At 39.4% G+C, this 22,542-nt stretch overlaps 1 protein-coding gene across 4 annotated transcripts in view; it reads left to right on the top strand.

The window, feature by feature from the left end:
* Positions 1–22,542, top strand: part of CNOT6 (CCR4-NOT transcription complex subunit 6) — an 82,708-nt gene that overhangs the window by 19,723 nt on the left and 40,443 nt on the right. For 2 of the 4 annotated variants that reach the window (XM_055539047.1, XM_055539046.1), the window contains exon 2: positions 989–1,102. The exons of 1 other annotated variant lie outside the window; for it this stretch is intronic. In XM_055539047.1, the coding sequence (XP_055395022.1) occupies positions 991–1,102 (112 nt within the window). In that variant the 5' untranslated portion in view covers positions 989–990. Of the gene's footprint in view, positions 1–988; positions 1,103–19,608; positions 19,999–22,542 lie in introns of those variants that run through there. One more of the 4 variants, XM_055539049.1, reaches the window with a different exon arrangement.

The raw sequence follows: 22,542 nt of genomic DNA, 5'->3' as shown, positions 1-22,542 counted from the left end.
AGTTTCCTTTTCATATCATTCATTTGTTGAGGAAATTGGGCCTTCTGTCATGTAGAACTTTCTGTTGTCTGCATCTGGCTGGCTGTATTCTTGTGGCATTATTTTAAGAGTTAAGAAAAAATTTTTTTACTCATAGTAAAATATACATAGCAAAATATGCTATCTTAATAATCATTTTAAGTGTGCAGTTCCGTAGTGTTAAGTATATTCACATTATTATGTCTTATGTTACTTTTACCATATTCCTCTGTCTCCTTACTTGGTGTAAACTGGTTCCAGATCTAGAGAGGCTTATTTGATTCAAGTTCAGTCTTGTAATTTTTTTTTGGATGAAGGGGCAAGAGTGTACTTAGTATTGACATATAAGTCTAGTTGTCCTAATACTGAGATTGATCCTTGGGTTGAGGTCTTACAGCCTAATCTATTTAAATTTTTTCCACTGGACATTTTTCACCTGATTCCTTTATTAGCCATTAATGGTCATCCGTTTTTTTTATTAGAGGTTGTGAAATAGTGGTTTCTCTAATTATGTAACTTTCTGCATTTATTAGCTAGAATTCTGTTAAGAACATTTCCTCAACTAGTTTCTGCCAGAAATGCTGGATAAATACTTGATTCTTTCCCTTTATTTTCCAACTTCAGGTGACAGGTTTTTTTTTTTTCCATCAGAGTTTTGGATTCATACAGTTTAAAATTGATTCATGGTCTTCCTTTTGTTGTTCAGATTGTCTTATCTTGGCCAGTGGGACCTCTTCAAGCTAACTCCTATGCCCTTCACAGCGAGAGCATCTTTCTTAGTGTCCAGGCTTGTTTATATTTTTCCAATCCCATTCTTGAAATCTTCCATTTCTTTTAGGAGTTCCTGGTTTGTTTTGGTGGGAAATTGTGTTTAGAGATCATAATATGGATGTCTGCTTTTTAAAAAGATGTTATTTTCAGCTATTTGACTCTTTCAAATATTGATTGGTTTCTTTTCTTGATTCAACAGGCATGCCCAAAGAAAAATACGAGCCCCCTGACCCTCGGAGGATGTACACAATTATGTCCTCTGAGGAAGCAGCAAATGGAAAGAAATCTCATTGGGTGGAGCTTGAAATAAGTGGTAAGCCATACAGGGCTAAATTTATGGTTTGGGAGTTAAGATCTAGTAATGCCAATACACAAGGGAAGCAATGCTATATTTTACCAATGCTGATTTGTCTTAGAAGCTGAAATGTTCAGTAGAAAGAACATGGTTTGAGTCAAAGTTCAGAACCCATTCATTGCTTATTTTCTCACTGTCAGTGTCCTTTTATAAAAAGAAGAAGATAATATCAAAGATAAAATGAAAATAGCATATGTAGCGACTAGTATATAAAGGTTTGTTCTGTTCCTTAATTCTCTGATGACATAGGGTAGGGATTTTTGTGTTATCCAGTTACAGGTTTCCAGTGAGGTGGGGAATGCCTGTTCTGCTGTAGATTCTGAGATAGATTTGTTTCTCCTTATTTTCTGAATTTGTGTTTCAGTCTGAGTCTTTGGGGACAGCCTTGTTCAGAAACACAAAATCTTGAAAGAGTTTGAAGCAGCTCTCAGGATTCCCTTCTGCCTTTAATGCAAGTCTTCAAAAATATGGCCAAGGGGCGTGATTGCTTCTTAAGGCAACCAGGGCTAAAGAAATTTTGTGTTCATGTTGGCCTAACATGCCTCCTCATGCTTTCCTTCTAGTTTTTCTTGACTCTTGCTTTCTGAAATAATATTGACCAAATTTTCTTTTCTTTCACCTGGCTGCCCTTGATATTTTTAAAAGTTTAATGCAACAAACATACTGAGTATATGCTATGTGTAAAACATTTTTCCAGGTGCTGTACTAGGCATATGTAGGATATATAGATGGGGGAAAAAAAAGGTCTGTTTCATTCTGACGCTTTTGGCATATTACTGAGTGAGAGGAAGGGACTATGCCAGTGTAAGTAACTAATAGACAAAATATAGCTGTGAAGTCTAAGTAGAAAAGTGCTGTACAGAAAGCAAAAGGAAGTAGTGATAGTAGCATCTCTCCCTTGTCAGCTCAAAGTTCTGATTAATTATTGAGTGAACCTAAGCACCTTCATGCAGCCATGGTAGGGGTTGGTACCTACATGGGTCTCTCCTGTTTTCCCTCTTCCAGTTTCTGGAGTGCTGGTGTAGAGTGGTGGGAGAGTGAAATTTCTCTCTTCTTTTGGCTGTCCTGTCGAATTTGATTTTCTCTCTCAGAGAGCCTTTGAAGCATAGGCAATTACCGTTCCAACTTCCCCTTTTAATTTCTGCAGGATTGGTATTTAACTATATTTTTCTTTTTTCAGTCTGTATTAGCAGTTTTTGAATTACAAGTCATTTGCTTCTAGGAAATTTGGATAATCTAGAAAGTGTTCACTTAGGTCAGTGAGGTTATATCTCTGAGGTGAAGGAGATTTTTCTCTGTCTGCTCACTCTACCTCATGTTTGGAACTCATTGGCAATTTTGAGTCATTGTTCTCTGCTTACTCTGAACTTTGGGAAGAGATCTGTGTAGAAGATAGGAATGAAAAGGAGAGATTTTTCCTTTAAAATAGCATCTTAACAGTTTTATCTTTACCAAGTGTTGTGGAGGATAAGCTGTTGATTGAATAGGTCTGGTGGAACAGGACCTTGTAATTAACAAAACCGCTATCAGGAAGGTCACTTTATTATCTTAATACATGAATATAAACTCCAGTGTGTAGAAATTTTGAAGACTGAATTCATTTCATGCTAAGATGAGAGTTATTTCAAGGCTAGAGTTATCATGTATATTATATACTCTAGCATTCCTTAAGATCTGTGATACAAAATTCTAGTGATCTGAGGTCACTGAATTCTGGACCTGAAGTAATCTCATATATTCTTCTGGTTCTAGGGAGATGGGTGGTTAGATCCTTGTGCCATTTGGAGGTAGCCAGATAATCCAAATGACTGTTAGTCATTTACTTTTTTAAAGAAGGCCATTTTTTTAATGGTAAAATGAAACACAGATAAAGAAAACCCCAGAAGCATATTAGTGAATTATTTTAAGGCCAGAAGCCTAGTAATACCCAGGTCAAGAATTAGAGGTTTTCTGATCAGTCCAATAGGCATGAAACGCATGTGGCTACTGAGCATTTGAAATGTACTTAGATTAGTCCAGGGCTTCCCTCAGTGGCTCAGTGGCAAAGAATCCTCCTGCCAGTGCAGGGGCCATGGTTTCCATCCTTGGTTTGGGAAGATCTCACATGCCTTGGAACACCTAAGCCCATACGCCACAACTAGTGGGCCTGTGCTCTAGAACGCATGCTCTGCAGCAGGAGAAGCCACCGCAATGAAAAGCCTCTGCCTGCAGCAACTAGAGAAAGCCCATGTGCAGCAACGAAGATCTAGCACAACCAAAAATAAATAAATAAATCTGAAAAAGAAATGTCCTTAGTCCAAACTAGGATGTAGTCTAAGTATAAAACATATGCCTGATTTCAGAGACTTATAAAAAAGAGATGTAAAAGCCTTTGTTAATAACTTGATATTAATGAAATAAATGTTTTAGATATAGAGGATTAAATAAAATATTATATTACAGTTTAAAAAAAAGGAATTAGAAGTTTTGCACTTGTCCCAGAACCCCTTCCACACCACAGCCAAACACAATCCCTTCCCCACTCCCCAAAAGTAACTGTTACCCTAACTTTTATAGTAATCACTTCTTTTGTTTCCTTAGGGCTTGCCTGGTAGCTCAGATGGTAAAGAATCCGCCTGCAATGTGGGAGACCTAGGTTTGATCCCTGTGTTGGGAAGATTTCCTGGAGGAGGGCATGGCAGTATGGCAATACATCTCCAGTATTCTTGCCTGGAGAATCCCCATGGATGAGGAGCCTGGCGGGGTTGCACAGAGTTGGACACGACTGATGACTAAACACAAGTGTTACGAGTTTAGTGCTCAATTTACATGTTCCCCGTCCATCCTTTTCTTTACAATTTATCTGTTGAACTTCTTATTACCCTACAGTATGTATTCTCCTGCATGCAGTTCAACATGTTTTCCATCCATATTTGCAAGTAGGATGCAGAGACTTGATCAAGAGTTGGATTTAAGACCCTTGACAGGATTGAAGACTGCGTTGTGTGTGTGGTATTATTCTTTTTCTTTAGGAGGCACATAAGATACAAAAGCCTTCTTTTCTACTGATGTTCAGTGCCTAGAGCCATTAATTCTTTGAAGGTTGCAAAATAGTGATACTCTTTTTTTTTTTTTTTTTTTAATTAGATGAGCTGTATCTGTTAAGAGATACTTTCCCTCATCTTAAAATTTTATTTTATCTTGGGCTTCCCAGGTGGTGCTAGTGGTAAAGAACCCTCCTGCCAATGCAGGAGACACAAGCGATGCTTGATCCTGGGTTGGGAAGATCCCCTGGAGGAGGGCATGGCGACCCACTCCAGTATTCTTGCCTGGAGAATCCCATGGACAGAGGAGCCTGGCGGGCTGCAGTCCACAGGCTCGCAAAGAGTCGGACACGACTGAGTGACCTATGGTGCACACAGTTGATTTATTCCCTCATTTATTAATTGATTGCTCAAGGTATAAATTTGTATAGGAGAGGTAGAAAAGAATGCTTCTTTCTTTCCTTTTATTTACGAGTTTTCAGGATAACCTGTTGTCCTTTGAAGGTGACCAATCAGATTTTTAAAGTTTCATTTTTAAAGTATCCAGTGGTTTTAAGAATCTGACTTCCAATTCAGGGAATTCAGGGTTGATCCTTGCTCCAGGAACTAGGATCTCACATGCTGCAGGGCGACTAAGGCCTTGCGCCACAACTACTGAGCCGATGTGCCACAACTGGAGAGGCCCCCATGCCACAAGGAACAATCCCACGCCGCAGCTGAGGCCCTGCCGAGCCAAAAATAATTAAAGAAATAAAGTATATTACTGTTATATTTGGGTTTCAAACATATGCTGTGAGTTGTCATTATTCCTCTTTATTTTATTGCTTAAAATTGTCCTGTTTTGCCATAGGCTTGATGGCAGTCAGATTTTTTTTCATTATTCAGTTCAGTTCCGTTTCCCAGTTGTGTCCTACTCTTTGTGACCCCATGGACTGCAGCATGCCAGGCTTCCCCATCCATCACTAACTCCTGGAGCTTGCTCAGACACGTCCATCGAGTTGGTGATGCCATCCAACCATCTTGTCGTCCTTCGTCCCTTTCTCCTTCTGCCTTCAATCTTTCCCAGCAGCAGGGTCCTTTCTAATGAGTTGGTTCTTTGTATCAGGTGGCCTGAGTATTGGAACTTCATCTTCAGCATCAGTCCTTCCAATGAATATTCAGGACTGATTTCCTTTAGGATTGACTGGTTTGATCTTGCAGTCCAAGGGACTCTCGAGAGTCTTCTCCACCCTCACAGTTCAAAAGCATCAATTCTTCGGTGCTCAGCTTTCTTTATAGTTCATTATTATTTTCTCTTTTTTGCTTAGATGCCCAAAGAATTTTTTCCCCTTGAAGTCAGTAATTTTTACTTGAATATATTTTGGTATTGGTTGTTCTACTTTGATATTCTTAGGTATAGTATGCTCTTTCAATGTGTAGTTTGAGTTTTTTCTCTTTTAATTTCAGGGAAGTTTGCTTGAAATTAAAATAGCTTGAATAGCTTTAGTGTTTGTTCTGAGTCCTTTCTTCACTTTTTCTTTCAGAGAGATTTATTCTCTGAATTTGAATATTTACATATTTGTCTCAGAATCACTTTTAAAGACCGAGTACAGTAAGTTCACTCCCTTACTGTTGTGATTCTTTTACATGTACAGTCAGACAGGCGTTCAGCCACCATCACAGTTACAATATGGAATGATTTCATCACTGCAGAAAACTTCACCCTGCTCCATTTTAGGCAGACTGTCCCCCCACTTTCGGCCCCTGGAAACTACTGAGTTTTAATTTTTTTTTTTTTTTTTTTTGACTAAACTGTTTTAGGTTCATAGCACCTTTGATGTAAAGTACAGTGTACGATCCTTCCACTGTCAACATCCCCCACCAGAGTGGTGCATTTGTTACATCCATGAATCTGCTTTCGCACCCCAAGGTCATAGTTTATGTTAGAGTTCACTCTTGATATTGTAGATTTTTGGGTTTAGACAAACATATAATGACATGTATCCACCACTGTCATATCATACAGAGTAGTTTAACTGCCCCGAGAGTCCTCTGTGCTCTCCCTGTTCATTCCTGCTTCACTCTGCCTGAACCCCTGATCTTTTTACTCTCGCCATTGTTTTGCCTTTTCTATCCTTGGGATCAAACAGTGTGTAGACTTCTTAGATTGGGTTCTTTGACTTAGTAATATGCATTTAAGTTCCTCCATGTGTTTTCATGGCTTGATACTTCATATATTTTTAGTGCTAAGTGATATTCCATTGTCTAGATACATCACAGTTTATCCATTCACTTACTGAAGAACATCTTGATTATTTCCAAGTTTTGGCAATTATGAATAAAGCTGCTACAGATGTCTACATGCAGGTTTTTGTGTGTTTGATGTAGGTTTTCAACTCCTGGGTAAATGGCAAGGCGCGTGATGGTGAGAATGTTTAATTTTGTAAAAAAAAAAAAAAAAAAAAAAAAAAAGCCAGACTATTCCAAAATGGCTATTATTTGGCATTTCCACTAGCAGTGAATGAGAGTTCCTTTTGCTCTATATCCTCTCCAGCATTTGACATTGTTCTGGGTTTTGCCCATTATAATGGGTATGTATAGTGGTATCTCATTGTTGTTTTAATTTTCATTTCCCTGATGATGAAGGATTAAGAGCATCTTTTCATATACTTATTTACTATGGACATATCTTCATTGGCAAGGTGGTGTCTGTTCAGGTCCCATCCCCCCCTGCCCCCCCAGTTTTTTTTTTTTAGATGTTTTTAAAAATTATTTTTAATTGGAGGATAATTGCTTTACAGTATTGTGTTGTTCTCTGCCATACATCAACATGAATCAGCCATAGGTATACATACCTCCTCTCTCTCTTGAACCTCCCTCCCTCCTCCCACCCCATCCTGCCCCTGCATCATACAGCAAATTTTCATTGACTGTCTGTTTTACATTATGGTAATATATGTGTTTTCATACTACACTTTCAATTCATCCCACCCTCTCCTTCCTCCACTGAGTTCATAAGTCTTTTCTCTTTCTGCAGTTCTTTGCTGCCCTGCAAATAGGTTCATCAGTACCAGACTTAGCAGCAGTAGCAGCATATATACACATTAATGTACAATACTCTTTCTGTCTTCATTCTATATAAAAAGTTCTAGATTCAGTCATTAGGACTGATTCAAATGTGTTCTTTTCTGTGGCTGAGTGAAATGTCATTTAATTTAGATGACCATTACATTACTACTGTAGGCAAGAATCCCTTAGAAGAAATGGAGTAGCCCTCATTGTCAACAAAAGAGTCTGAAATGCAGTTTTTGGGTACAGTCTCAAAAATGACAGAATGATCCTGTTCATTTACAAGGCAAACCATTCAATACCATAGTAATCTAAGTCTATCCCCCAACCACTAATGCTGAAGAAGCTGGAGTTGAACGGATCTATGAAGAACTAAAAGACCTCCTAGAACTAACACCAAAAAAAAGATGTCCTTTTCATCACAGGGCACTAGAATGCAAAAGTAGGAAGTCAAGAGATACCTGGACTAACTGGCAAATTTGGCCTTTGAGTACAAAATGAGGCAGGCAAGGGCTCACCGTTTTGCCAAGAGAACAGACTGTTAATAGCAGACACCCTCTTGCAACAATACAAGAAACAACTCTATGCATAGACATCACCAGATGGTCCATACCAAAATCAGATTGCTTGTACATTTTGCAGCTGAAGATGGAGAAGCTCTATACAGTCAGCAAAAACAAGACCTGGAACTGACTGTGGCTCAGATCATGAACTCCTTATTGCCAAATTCAGACTTAAGTGGAAGAAAGTAGGGAAAACCATAAGACCATTCAGGTATGACCTAAATCAAGTCACTTGTGATTATACAGTGGAAGTGACAAATAAATTCAAGGGATTAGATCTGATAGAGGGCCTGAAGAAATACAGATGGAGGTTCATAACATTGTGTAGGAGGTGGTGATTAAGACCATCCTCAAGAAAAAGAACTGCAAACAGGCAAAATGGTTCCCTGAGGAGGGCTTACAAATAGAAGAGAAGCGAAAGGCAAAGGAGAAAAGGAAAGATATATCCATCTGAATGCAGAGTTCCGAAGAATAGCAAGGAGAGAGAAGAAAGCCTTCCTCAGTGATCAGTGCAAAGAAATAGAGGAAAACAATAGAATGGGAAAGACTAGAGATTGCTACAAGAAAATTAGAAATACCAAGGGAATATTTCATGTGAAGATGGGCTCGATAAAGGACAGAAACGGTATGGATCTAGCAGAAGCAGAAGATATTAAGATGTGGCAAGAATACACAGAAGAATTGTACAAAAATATGAGTGATGCGGATAACCATGATGGTGTGATGACTCATGTAGAGCCAGACATCCTGGAGTGCAAAGTCAAATGGGCTTTAGGAAGCATCACTGTGAACAAAGCTAGTGGAGGTGATGGAATTTCAGCAGAGATATTTCAAATCCTAAAGGATGATGCTGTGAAAGTGTTGCACTCAATATGCCAGCAAATTTGGAAAAATTTGGAAGTGGCCACAGGACTGGGAAAGGTCAGGTTTCATTCTAGTCCCAAAGAAAGGCAATGCCAGAGAATGTTCAAACTACCACATAATTGCACTCATCTTATGTGCTAGCAAAGTAATGCTGAAAATTCTCCAAGCCAGGCTTCAACAGTACATGAACTGAGAACTTACAGGTGTTTAAACTGGATTTACAAAAGACAGAGGAACCAGAGATCAAATTGCCAACATCCATTGGATGATAGAAAAAATCAGAGAATTCCAGCAAAATGTCTGCTTCATTGACTACACTAAAGCCTTTGACTGTGGGGATCACAACAAACTGTGGAAAATTCTTCAAAAGATGGGAATACCAGACCACCTTACTTGCCTCCTGAGATACCTGTATGCAGGTCAGGAAGCAACAGTTAGAACTGTACATGAAACAGTGGACTGGTTCCAAATTGGGAAAGCAATATGTCAAGGCTGTATATTGTCACCCTACTTATTTAACTTATATGCAGAGTACATTGTGCAAAATGCCGGGCTGAATGAAGCTCAAGCTGGAATCAAGATTTCTGGGAGAAATATCAATAACCTCAGATATGTAGATGACACCATCCTTACGGCAGAAAGTGAAGAGGAACTAAAGAGCCTCTTAGTGAAAGAGGAGAGTGAAAAAACTGACTTAAAACTCAACATTCAAAAACAAAGATCATGGCCTCTGGTCTCATCACTTCATGGCAGATAGATGGGGAAACAATGGAAACAGTGACAGACTTTATTTTTGGGGGCTCCAAAATCAGTGGATCTGGTGAGTGCAGTCATGAGATTAAAACATGCTTGCTCCTTAGAAGGAAAGCTATGACCAACCTAAACAGCATATTAAAAAGCAGAGAGATTACTTTGCTGACAAAGGTTCGTATAGTTGAAACTATGGTTTTTCCAGTAGTCATGTACAGATGGGGAACTGGACCATAATGCTGAGTGCTGAAGAATTGATACTTTTGAACTGTGGTATTGGAGAAGACTCTTGAGAGTTCCTTGGAACACAGGCAGATCCAACCAGTCCATCCAAAAGGAAATCAGTCCTGAATATTCATTTGAAGGACTGATGCTAAAGCTGAACCTCCAGTACTTTGGCTACATGCGAAGTAGTGAAGTGAAATCTCTCAGTCATGTCCAACTCTTTGCGACCCCATGGACAGTAGCCTGCACCAGGCTCCTCCGTCCATGGGATTTTCTAGGTAGGAGTACTGGAGTGGGTTGCCATTTCTTTCTCCAAGGAAGAACTGTCTGATTGGAAAAGACTCTGATACTGGGAATGATTGAAGGCAGGAGGAGAAGGGGATGACAGAGGATGAGATGGCTGGATGGCATCACTGACTCGATGGACATGAACTTGAGTAAGCTCCGGGAGTTGGTGATGGACAGGGAGGCCTGGCGTGCTGTGATTCATGGGGTCGCAGAGTCGGACACGACTGAGCGACTGAACTGAACTGAAAATGTCATTGTGTATATGTACCACAACAACTTCTTTATCCATTCATCTGTTGATGAACATCTAGGTTGCTTCTATGTTCATGTTGTTGTTTTTCAGTCACTAAGTTATGTCTGACTCTTTGTGATCCCATGGACTGCAGCATGCCAGGCTTCCCTGTCCTTCAGTATCTCCTGGAGTTTGCTCAAACTCATGTTCATTGAGTCAGTGATGCCATCCAACCATTTCATCCTCTGTCTCCCCCTTCTCCTCCTGCCCTCAATCTTTCCCAGGATCAGAGTCTTTTCCAATGAGTCAGGTGTTCGCATCAGGTCACCAGAGAATGGGAGCTTTAACTTAAGGTTTGCATGGGTCCTTCTAATGAATATTCAGGGTTGATTTCCTTTAGGATTGAGTGGTTTGATCTCCTTGCTGTCCAAGGGACTCTCAAGAGTCTTCTCCAACACCACAGTTAGAAAGCATGAGTTCTTTGGCACTCAGCCTTCTTTTTGGTCCTGCTACCGAGTCCAGGCTAAATCTGTTCATAGCAAGTCAGTGAAAATCAGATGAGGTGTTGGGACCAGGAAGATGGGTGCCTTGTGCCTCAAAAAAAACTATTATGTTGGGGCCTGGATGTCAGATTCTTCTATGAATCAGGGATGAGGGGAAGTGAGGAAACAAAGTAAAAAGATCATTTCATTCCTGCAAATATCTCTTAGAATGGCAATACTCAGGTAGGGGGATATATTAGTTTCACTTTTTCACAGTCATTTCATGGGTAGTATGAAATGGAATATTGCCTGTCATACAACAAAGATGCCACATTTATCTGTGATTCCAGCCTCTCGAATTGTGAATTTCTGGGGCGAGCCTGTGAGCAGAAAATGAAGGATGCCTCACATGCCGTGCCTCATGCTGAGCCATTTGCCACACAAATGATTTAAGTTGTCACAGTCCTTCACAGGTGGGCTGGGTCAGGTTATCTTCCTGAGGCACACCATTATGTATGCTTAATAACAAAAAGGGTTAAAGTCACAGAAGCTGTTCTGGTGTAAATTCAAAATTAACCCTTCTTGGTTACAGTCCAACTCTAGTATCATTACGTGACTGCTGGTTTGACGATCCAGACCTTGTCAACAAAGTAGTGTCTCTCCTTTTTTAATATGCTGTCTAGGTATGTAACAGTTTTCCTTCCAAGGGCCAAGTGTTTTTAATTTCATGGTTGCAGTGATTTTGGAGCCCAAGAAAATAGTCTGTCATTGTGTCTGTTTTTCTTCCTGTCTATTTTCTGTGAAGTGATGGGACTGGATGCCATGATCTTAGTTTTTTGAATGTTGAGTTTTAAGCCAGCTTTTTCACTGTCCTCTTTCACCTTCACAAGAGGGTCTTTAGTTTCTCTTCCATGTCCTAGCTATATACAATAGTGCTGCAGCAAACATTGGGATACATGCGTCTCTTTCATTTATGAAAGAGTATATGCCCAGTAGAGGGATTGTTGGGTCATATGGTGTGTTTTACTCCTAGTTTTTTTAAAGGAATCTCCCTATACTGTTCTCCATAGTGGCTGTATAAGTTTATATTCCCACCAACAGTGCGAGAGAGTTTCCTTTTCTCCACTCCCTCTCGAGTATTGTAGATTTTTTGATGATGGCCATTCTGACCAGTGTGAGGTGGTCAGTGTAGTTTTGATTTGCATTTCTGAAGGAGATCAGCCCTGGGATTTCTTTGAAAGGAATGATGCTAAAGCTGAAACTCCAGTACTTTGGCCACCTCATGCGAAGAGTTGACTCATTGGAAAAGACTCTGATGCTGGAAGGGATTGGGGGCAGGAGGAGAAGGGGATGACAGAGGATGAGATGGCTGGATGGCATCACTGACTCGATGGACGTGAGTCTGAGTGAACTCCGGGAGTTGGTGATGGACAGGGAGGCCTGGCCTGCTGTGATTCATGGGGTCGCAGAGTCGGACACAACTGCGACTGAACTGAACTGAACTGAATACTGTGTGATGTTGAGCATCTTTTCATGTGTCTGTATGTCTTCTTTGCAGAAATGTCTGTTTAGGTCTTCTGCCCATTTTTTGATTGGGTTGTTGGTTTTCCTGATGTTGAGCTGTATGAGCTTTTTACATATTCTGGAGATTAATGATTTGTCAGTTGTTACTTTTGAAATTATTTTCCCCCATTCTGATCTTTTAATTTTGTTTATTGTTTCCTTTGCTCTGCAGAAACTTTTAAGTTTAATTAATTCCCATTTGTTTATTTTTGTTTTTATTTCCATTACTCTAGGAGGTGGGTCAAAGAGGATCTTGCTGTGATGTATGTCAGAGAATGTATTGCCTGTGTTTTCCTCTAAGAGGTTTATAGTTTCTGGTTTTACATCTAGGTCTTTAATCCATTTTGAGTTTATTTTTCTGTATGGTGTTAGGAAGTGTTCTTGTTTCATTCTTTTACACGTAGCTGTCCAGTTTTCCCAGCACCTCTTATTGAAGAGACTTTGCCCATTTTTTAATTGAGTTGTTTTCCTGTTGAGTTTTAAGAGTTCTTTGTATAAATAACAGTCCCTTATCAGCTATATCTTTGCAAGTGTTTTCTCCCGGTCTGGCTTGTCTTTTCATTCTCCTAACAGTCTTCCATTGAGCAGAAGTTATTTTAATGAAGTCCAGTTTATTATTTCTTTCACAGATTGTGCTTTTGGTATTATATGTAGTCATTGGAGAAGAGTGAAACAGAGACCAGAAACAGACCCCCATAAATACCAATAGACCCACATAAATATGTAGTCATTGCAAACTCAAAATCATGTAGGTTTTCTCCTATGTTGTTTTCCAGGAGTTTTATGGTTTTGTGTTTTATGTTTATTTCTATGATCCATTTTGAGTCCGTTTTTATGAAGAGTGTGAGGTTAGATTTTTTTTTTACTCGTGGATGTTCCAGCACCTTTCATTGAAATGACTTTTCTCTATAGTATTGCCCTTGCTCCTTTGTCAGAGATCAGTTGACTGTATTTATGTGCATCTGTTTCTGGTTTCTTGTTCATTCTTTTGCCAATACCACAGTCTTGATTACTGTAACTTTGTAGTATTGAAGTCAGGTAGCATCCAATTTTTATTCTTCAGTTTTGTGTTGGCTATTCTGTATCTTTTCCTCCTCTATATAAACTTTAGAATTAGTTTGTCAGTATCCACAGAGTAACTTATTTGGCATTTAGAAGTCTTATGTTCTTTTATCATTTCTTAATACCTTTCAGCTCATTTTGAAATTGTAGGTGATAGTTTTGAGGTGTGTTTGGTATGTTTTTGTTGTCTGTAGGGAGTTTTTCCTGCTCCTTATATATATGTTTTCCTGTTATTTATATATGTTTTTCTTATATAATTTTTAGAACTATATGACAACTTTTATAGGATTTGACCTTATAACTTCTGTTCATTTTTATTTAAATTTAATTTTTATGAACTTTTAGGTGTGATTCAGGATAGTTTTTCTAACTTTAGAGCTCCTTCTCCTTTGTTTTTTGTTTGCAGAGCATTCACAATTGTGGTAATGTATTTTATTTTCTGAAACTTTCTGGTTCTGTTCCCTTCTTTCATTTTTATCTGGACTTTTCCCCCCTTTATCTCTTTTATACCTGTCGTACATTATTTTATTTCCTATTTTTTTGAGTTTTTTTTCTTGTTTCTCAGTGTGGGGCCTTGGCTGGTCAGTTTGGAGAAATTCTGGGACCCAGGCTACTGTGAAATGTACTATCTCCTGCCATATCAATAAACAAGAAATGTCACAGCCATCAGCAGTTTCGGGCCTCCAGATGTGAGTGAGGGCTCTCAAAACGGAACACAGGGCAATCCAGCACAAGTTGCCACCTTCCCCTGCCCCGTGTGGTGATTGCTGAGGCGCTGAGGGGAATGGAGGCAGCAGCCAGCCCCACTCCTTAGGGTGAAGGTGAACAAGGCATTAAGGATGTAAGCAATCAGGAAACTGGATTTGGCTCCAGATAGCTGAGATGCATATGACAGGAATGAATTCAGTGAGCCCAGAAGCTTGCATCTTCCCTTACAGAGAGGAATACCAAATTCCTTAACTCAGTATCTGAGTTTCCTTACCTCGCGGTAATCTTTGATGTTCAGACTGCCTGCTCTCTTTGTTGCAGACTTTGTTGCAAACTGACTCCCCCTTTAGTGTCCTCTTCAGATCTCCAGAGCTTTCAGTCTGTGTAGTCTCTCCTCTTTGGTGCTTTTGCCCTGTCACCTATAGCCACCTTGGCATCTTTGGACTCCCAGCATCATCTCTTCAGTTTACATAATGTTGCCAGACTCCATTTGGCAATGTACTACTCCTTGTACTACTTTGGAAACTGTAGCAGTAAAGTGGAACAGACTTAAGGGCTCACCTTGTTTTCCGTCTCATCAGTGATCACTGTTCTGTGTTGCCTATTGTCTGTCCAATGCCTTAAACTCAATATTTCATATATTTGTCTGGTTTTTTAGTTGCTTTAGGTGGGAGGGTAAATCCAGATCATGTTACTCTATCTTGCTTAAAATTAAGTCTGTCAGTTTTTTTTTTTTTTTTCTCTTTAATATTGTGTTTGGTAACTCCAGTATCTAAATCTCCTGAGCGTTCTGTTTTGCTGTTTCTCTTTTTTCTTCTGTTTTTCATTTGTTTGGTCTGGTAATGTTTATTAAATAATAGGAATTATATGTTAAATGGTAGAATAATTTGATGGTCAGGATGGTATTCTTTTTCTTAGGAGTGAATTTTCTTTTTTGTTTGTCAGACAGTTCTGTAAGGAGTGACCTTAATCTAATCAGGGATTCATTCATCTCATTTAAACTTGGTGTTGGCATTGGTTTTAAGAGTTGACTTACTGCAGAGTCACCCCTATTCCATTTATAGATGCCAGCTGGAATCTTGATGGTTGACAGAATCAAATTCCTTAGTGGTTCAATTCCTGTTTTGCATTCCCAGCTGTGTAAGAGGACTTAATGTTGTGCTCAACACTTCACCCTCTCGGCCCCAACTTTCATTTCATCTGCTTGCTTCTGCTGCTTGTGATTCAATTCATTCTTTCAGAAATAATGTGGTGGGATGTGTCTCACTCATTACTTCTATATTTGCTTCCCTTTTCTCCAGGTTCTTTGTCTCTCATGTCTTGCTGCCTCTATAGTCCTCCATTTCTTTTGAACCACTCAAAAGTGGTGGTTTTCCTCTTTTTTAACTTAGTTTTTCTTTTGCTCAGTGGGATTATTGGTCAGCAACAAATGGCTCTCATTATAGTGTTGGAAATGCTCTCAAACGGTGTTGCAGGAATAAAACAGACAATTGAAAATGGCTCTGCAAGGTAGTCTTTACTTCTTCAGAAGGGTGTGCTACAGACTCAGGTCTGGGAGCAAGCACACCAAATGGGAAGTCTGTTTGGTCTATTCCTAAGATGCAGATTCCCTCCCCTGGCTCCTCATAGATTGAGGACCACAGAGTTTTACAGTCTTTCCCAGACATTGCCTAAGTTTTTTATTGGACAATTGATAACTGTTTTCCCCACCCTTTTAGTTCTTTGCACATGTCCAGGATAAAGCCCACAAACTTAGCCTGCCAAAATGTTCTTACGAGGAAGGAGAATCAGGACGTGAAGAGCAAAGGATTGATACCGAGCCACCATTTAGAAATCTTATTCACAAGCTGGCTATAGACCTTTCTGTTCAACTATTCTAAGAATGAATCACTTCTTTATTTCTTATACCTTCTCCTTTGATAGAAAAGACCATAAAGTGAAAAGTGAAGTCGCTCAGTTGTGTCTGACTCTTTGCGACCCCATGGACTGTAGCCTCCTCCATCCGTGGAATTTTCTAGGCAAGAGTACTGGAGTGGGTTGCCATTTCCTTCTCCAGGGAATCTTCCCGACACAGGCATCAAACCCAGGTCTCCCTCATTGTGGGTGAAGGCTTTACCATCTGAGCCACCAGGGAATCCCAGAAAAGACCATATCTTTCTTAAATAATTGGAAACAAATACAGATGTGTACTAATTTGAAAATTCTGCTTAAAGAATCTGCAGATACCAAACTTCTTTCCTGTTCCTCATTTGGTGGTGGTCTTACTGTTTTTTCATTGTGTGGGGTAACACTGGTTACCTGTTTTTAGGTACATCTGTAGCCCAGAATAACTGCTTATTCCCAGGCTCTTGAGGTAGCAGTGTAGGGCAAGGACAATATACTGATCAGAGCTGCTCCCAGGAATCTTGCTCCCAGGAATCTTCCAGTAAGTAGAGCCTTAAATCTGCACTCCTTGGTAGTCATTAAATGATCTTCGAACTAGGTGACCTGGCTGTAGGTTACATATCAGTCTTAACTACTTTGTGACATTTTCTAGCATTTTGAAAGCTTGAGTTTATCACGAAGTTAATCTCTATTCAGACTTAACTGTTTTCCACTGGAAAGTGATAGACCATGTCTCCCAAATTCTGAATCAAATACTTCTGATTAAAAAAAAATTTTTTTTTAATATTGTTTTTGGTTCTTTGATAATGTGGTAAGTAACTTCAGAGTCAGGTAGCTTTCATTATGTTATCAGCTTGTCCATGCCCACCCTCTGGACAACCCTGGTGTCTGCTGTATGGAAGTTCATAGTGGGGATGGGTAAACAGGAGAGGAGGGAGACCCAAGGAGATAACAGCAGATACTGAATGGTGGCTCTGAGGCCATCATTAGAATCACTTATATGTCACTCATTCATTTATTGAAACTTTGGTGGGACAGAAGATTTCAGTAATCCAGCAGACTGTAGGAAGAAATTCCTTCAAGAAGGTACTTAATCAAACCTTGATAAATACAGGGGAGAAAGCTTGAACTGTTTGTCATTTTTAAGATTGTCTTAACCAGGAATCACAGAAAGCATCCTTAAAATAGCTGACTTTTGAGTTAATGATATTAGGAGAGGGTGGAGTTAACAACATCTTAGGAAGAGGGGACATGGAGAATATAAAGTACAATGGAAGTCTCTCATCCCCTTGTTACACTTCCTAGCAATCACAGGCACATGACCATTCACATACAGCTTTATTAATTTCTTTTGCATGCTTTTAGAGTCCCTCTATGTATATATAAAATAAATTCTTGTTCCATCCCTTATTTTTAACTCAAAAGGTGTTGTACATTATATACAAATTTGCACTGGGCTCTTTCTTTAAACGTAACGTGTTTTAGAGAGATTTCTTAACACGTATATTGATATGTTTTAAACTCCATATATTCTGTCACATGTATACTGTAATTTCAGTGGTACAGTACTGATGTCTGACAAGCAGTGCTGTAGTAAATAAACTTGTAGGTGATTTTGTATTTCTGCTAATAAATCTATAAGTCAGAGGGTATATGCATTTATAGTTTTGACAGATGTAACGTAATGATTGGATGGGAAGAATAAAACAATGATTTCTTACTCTTTTACTATAGGGAGTCAAGTGTAAAAGTGAAGCATGCAGTTAAAACTGTAAAGAATCAGCTTTAATGTTTTTTAGAACTTAGCTTAACCATAGAGGGATTTTAGAAAATCTTCTGTAGCAAAAGAAAACAAAGTTTGAAGGTCTGTATTTCCATTATTTTTTCATTTTTTTCTTTTATTAAATCAAATTTAAAGAAGCTTTCAGTCCATTTTCATTGCTTTTTATATTAACATATTAATGTGATACAATGGTAGTCATGCTAGGTGATAGAATTTTGGTTTTTTTAAAAATGATGCTGTGTTACCACGTGGTAGAGCTACTTAGTGTTAGTTCAGTTCAGTCACTCTGTTGTGTCTGCCTCTTTGTAACACCATGGACTGTAGCTCTTAGTGTTAGAGCCAGACTAGAACGTAAGTCCCCTGACTTGAATGCATCATTCTTTTCTGCATCACACTGTGGTGGTCATTTTATTTTCAACTAACATTTTCACCTTTCTCTCAATTTTTGTGTTTTTCCTAATAACTTAGTTTTAGTCTTCCCATTCTCAAGTTCTAGGCTTTTTGCTTTGAGCTATAATCTTTTGCTTAAATCAGATCTGTTTAGTTTGAACAAGCTGCATCTTTTTGTTGCTATTAGGACATGAAAATGGCAACTCACTCTGGTGTTCTTGCCTGGAGAATCCCAGGGACGGCGGAGCCTGGTGGGCTGCTGTCTATGGGGTCGCACAGAGTCGGACACGACTGAAGTGACTTAGCAGCAGCAGGACATGAATTCCTTCCCACAAGAGTTCAGCAATGTGTATATATACCTTTGTGATTGCGTTTTCCTTTATGAATTGAAATTTTTGTTAACTCAAATGCTTGGTGCATTAAGTTCATTTTCTCCCTCGCCAATCCTACTATTTTTAAACTAAGCGTTATTACTGTATTTAATCTGCCAAGTGTTTTCCTTAGCACCCTTTGTGTATTTTAATCTGGTCTCTTTCCTTCCTTTTAATCCAATTTGCAAATCTTAAAATTGAATCTTCCTTTTGTAAGCTTGCAGATTCCCTTGCTAGAAGCCTGAAATCCTAGTCTTGAACTTCAACAGGAGTGTAGACTGGAGAAAAATTTAAATTACCACCGTTTCCAATTATAGTTGATTCTCATTATTCACTGTAGTCATGTTCTATATAACCACCTGAATTAGCAAATACTGAACTGTTACTCTCAGATGAAATCGTGAGGTTCCTAGCAACCTCTGGTGGTAATATTTCTGTCAGCTGATGATACATAAGCTGTTTGACGTGTGTTTCTATTTAAAGACAACTTATTTAATGTATGTTGTCACTCATTAAACTCATGACCAGCAACACTGTAACTTGTGCCTGAAGGAAGCTTATCTAAGGCATATCACACAGCCTTGTGTTTAGCACTACACTTAGGGGCTGTAATCACTCATAAAGCAAAACAATGCAAAAACTGGCAGCAAATAGTGAAAAAGATAACTTGTTTACATTGTGAGAGCAGCAACAAGAAAGAGTATTACCTGTTGGACCTCAGCTGGAACCTTGGGCAACTCCAGTTTTTACTACTCTGTGCTTATTTGTGAATGACTATGAAATTGTAAGAATTGATTTGGCAATTAGAAATAAATTTGAAGTGAAGTGAAGTGAAAGTTGCTCAGTTGTGTCCATCTCTTTGCAACTCCGTGGAGTGGGTAGCCTTTCCCTTCTCCAGGGGATCTTCCCAACCCACGGTTTGAACCTAGGTCTCCCACACTGCAGGTGGATTCTTTACCAGCTGAGCCACCAGGGAAGCCTGAGAATACTGGAGTGGGTAGCTTATCCCTTCTCCAGTGGATCTTCCTAACCCAGGAATCGAATCAGGGTCCTCTCCATTGCAGGCAGATTATTTATCACCTGAGCTATCAGGGAAGCCCAGGGAATAGGCAGATTTGCAAATACAGAATCCAGGAGTAATGAAGATCAGCTGTAATTCCTGATATTTCATTAGAGTTTCAGAGATTTAGTCAAGATTTCTTCCTTGTTTTATCTCAATCTGCAAGTGGGAGATAGTGATTTCTCTATAGATAATCCTAATTATAACACCCCAAAAAGATGTCCTTTTCATTATAGGGGACTGGACTGCAAAAGTAGGAAGTCAAGAAACACCTGGAGTAACAGGCAAATTTGGCCTTGGAGTACGGAATGAAGCAGGGCAAAGGCTAATAGAGTTTTGCCAAGAGAACGCACTAGTCATAGCAAACACTCTCTTCCAACAACACAAGAGAAGACTCTACACATGGACATCACCAGATGGTCAACACCAAAGATGGAGAAGCTCTCTACAGTCAGCAAAAACAAGACCAGGAGATGACTGTGGCTCAGATCATGAACTCCTTATTGCCAAATTCAGACTGACATTGAAGAAAGTAGGGAAAACAACTAGACCATTCAGGTATGACCAGAATCAAATCCCTTATGATTATACAGTGGAAGTGAGAAATAGATTTAAGGGGCTAGATATGATAGAGTGCCTGGTGAACTATGGATGGAGGTTTGTGACATTGTACAGGAGACAGGGATCAAGACCATCTCCATGGAAAAGAAATGCAAAAAAGCAAAATGGCTCTCTGGGGAGGCCTTACAAATAGCTGTGAAAAGAAGAGAAGCGAAAAGCAAAGGAGAAAGGAAAGATATAAGCATCTGAATGCAGAGTTCCAAAGAATAGCAAGGAGAGATAAGAAAGCCTTCCTCAGCGACCAATGCAAAGAAATAGAGGAAAACAACAGAATGGGAAAGACTAGAGATCTCTTCAAAAAAATTAGAAATACCAAGGGAACATTTCATGCAAAGATGGGCTTGATAAAGGACAGAAATGGTATGGACCTAACAGAAGCAGAAGATATTAAGAAGAGGTAGCAAGAATACATAGGAGAACTGTACCAAAAAGAGCTTCATGACCCAGATAATCATGAGGATGTGATCACTGACCTAGAGCCAGAAATCCTGGAATGTGAAGTCAAGTGGGCCTTAGAAAGCATCACTACGAACAAAGCTAGTGGATGTGATGGAATTCCAGTTGAGCTGTTTCAAATCCTGAAAGATGATGTCGTGAAAGTACTGCACTCAATATGCCAGCAAATTTGGAAAACTCAGCAGTGGCCACAGGACTGGAAAAGGTCAGTTTTCATTCCAATCCCAAAGAAAGGCAATGCCAAAGAATGCTCAAACTACCACACAATTGCACTCATCTCACACGCTAGTAAAGAAATGCTTAAAATTCTCCAAGCCAGGCTTCAGCAATATGTGAACCATGAACTTCCAGATGTTCAAGCTGGTTTTAGAAAAGGCAGAGGAACCAGAGATCAAATTGCCAACATCCACTGGATCATGGAAAAAGCAAGAGAGTTCCTGAAAAACATCTATTTCTGCTTTATTGACTATGCCTTTGACAGTGTGGATCACAAGACACTGTGGAGAATTCTGAAAGAGATGGGAATACCAGACCACCTGACCTGCCTCTTGAGAAACCTATATGCAGGTCAGAAAGCAACAGTTAGAACTGGACATGGAACAACAGACTGGTTCCAAATAGGAAAAGGAGTACATCAAGGCTGTATACTGTCACCCTGCTTATTTAACTTATATGCATAGTACAACATGAGAAACGCTGGGCTGGAAGAAGCGCAAGCTGGAATCAAGATTGCCAGGAAAAATATCAATAACCTCAGATATGTAGATAACACCACCCTTATGGCAGAAAGTGAAGAGGAACTAAAGAGCCTCTTGATGAAAGTGAAAGAGGAGAGTGAAAAAGTTGGCTTAAAGCTCAACATTGAGAAAACGAAGATCATGGCATCTGGTCCCATCACTTCATGGGAAATAGATGGGGAAACAGTGGAAACAGTGTCAGACTTTATTTTTTTGGGCTCCAAAGTCACTGCAGATGGTGACTGCAGCTATGAAATTAAAAGATGCTTATTCCTTGGAAGGAAAGTTATGTCCAACCTAGATAGCATATTGAAAAGCAGAGACATTACTTTGCCAACAAAGGTCCGTCTAGTCAAGGCTATGGTTTTTCCAGTGGTCATGTATGGATGTGAGAGTTGGACTGTGAAGAAAGCTGAGCCCCAAAGAACTGATGCTTTTGAACTGTGGTGTTGGAGAAGACTCTTGAGAGTCCGCTGGACTGCAAGGAGATCCAGCCAGTCCATTCTGAAGGAGATTATCCCTGGGAGTTCTTTGGAAGGACTGATGTTGAAGCTGAAACTCCCAATACTTTGGCCACCTCATGTGAAGAGTTGACTCATTGGAAAAGACCCTGATGCTGGGAGGTATTGGGGGCAGGAGGAAAAGGGGATGACAGAGGATGAGACGGCTGGATGGCATCACCGACTCGATGGACATGAGTTTGGGTAAACTCTGGGAGTTGGTGATGGACAGGGAGGCCTGGTGTGCTGCAGTTCTTGGGGTTGCAAAGAGTTAGACACGACTGAGCAACTGAACTGAACTGAATTATACCTAATCTGTTTGCTAATCATCCCTTTGATTTCAGGGAGCACCAATGAGATTCTTTCTGTTTCTTGGTATTTAGCAATTAAGAATTCTGGGCACTTTAGAATGAATTTGCCTATCAAAACAGGGCTCTTAACTTAGACCAGGATAATCCCAGCATTTCTGAAGTCACTATAAACTGCTTAAAATGGAATGCAAATTTTTGAGTGCTCATGAATATGTTTAGTTTTTATAGAAAAATAAATAGATATCATCAGAACCTCAGAAAGTCTGTATTCTTCTTTGACCTCTATCAGAAAATTAGGAACTTTAGTTTCTTGAATAGCCTAGTTCCCTCAGTAGAGATTTATCTTTCTCTACAGTATGTTATATTCTTTTGCTTTTATAACTGTTGATCTTTTAAACCAACATCTTTTCCCAAATGGAGTACTGTAATGTTTTGAAATTTGCTTTTTTCCTCTTTTTTTGTTGACCATCTTTCCAT

Source organism: Bubalus kerabau, chromosome 1, assembly GCF_029407905.1.
Source record: "Bubalus kerabau isolate K-KA32 ecotype Philippines breed swamp buffalo chromosome 1, PCC_UOA_SB_1v2, whole genome shotgun sequence".
NCBI lineage: Eukaryota > Metazoa > Chordata > Mammalia > Artiodactyla > Bovidae > Bubalus > Bubalus kerabau.
The sequence above is the reverse complement of the archived record's forward strand: the minus strand, read 5'-3'. Positions and strand labels throughout refer to the sequence as shown.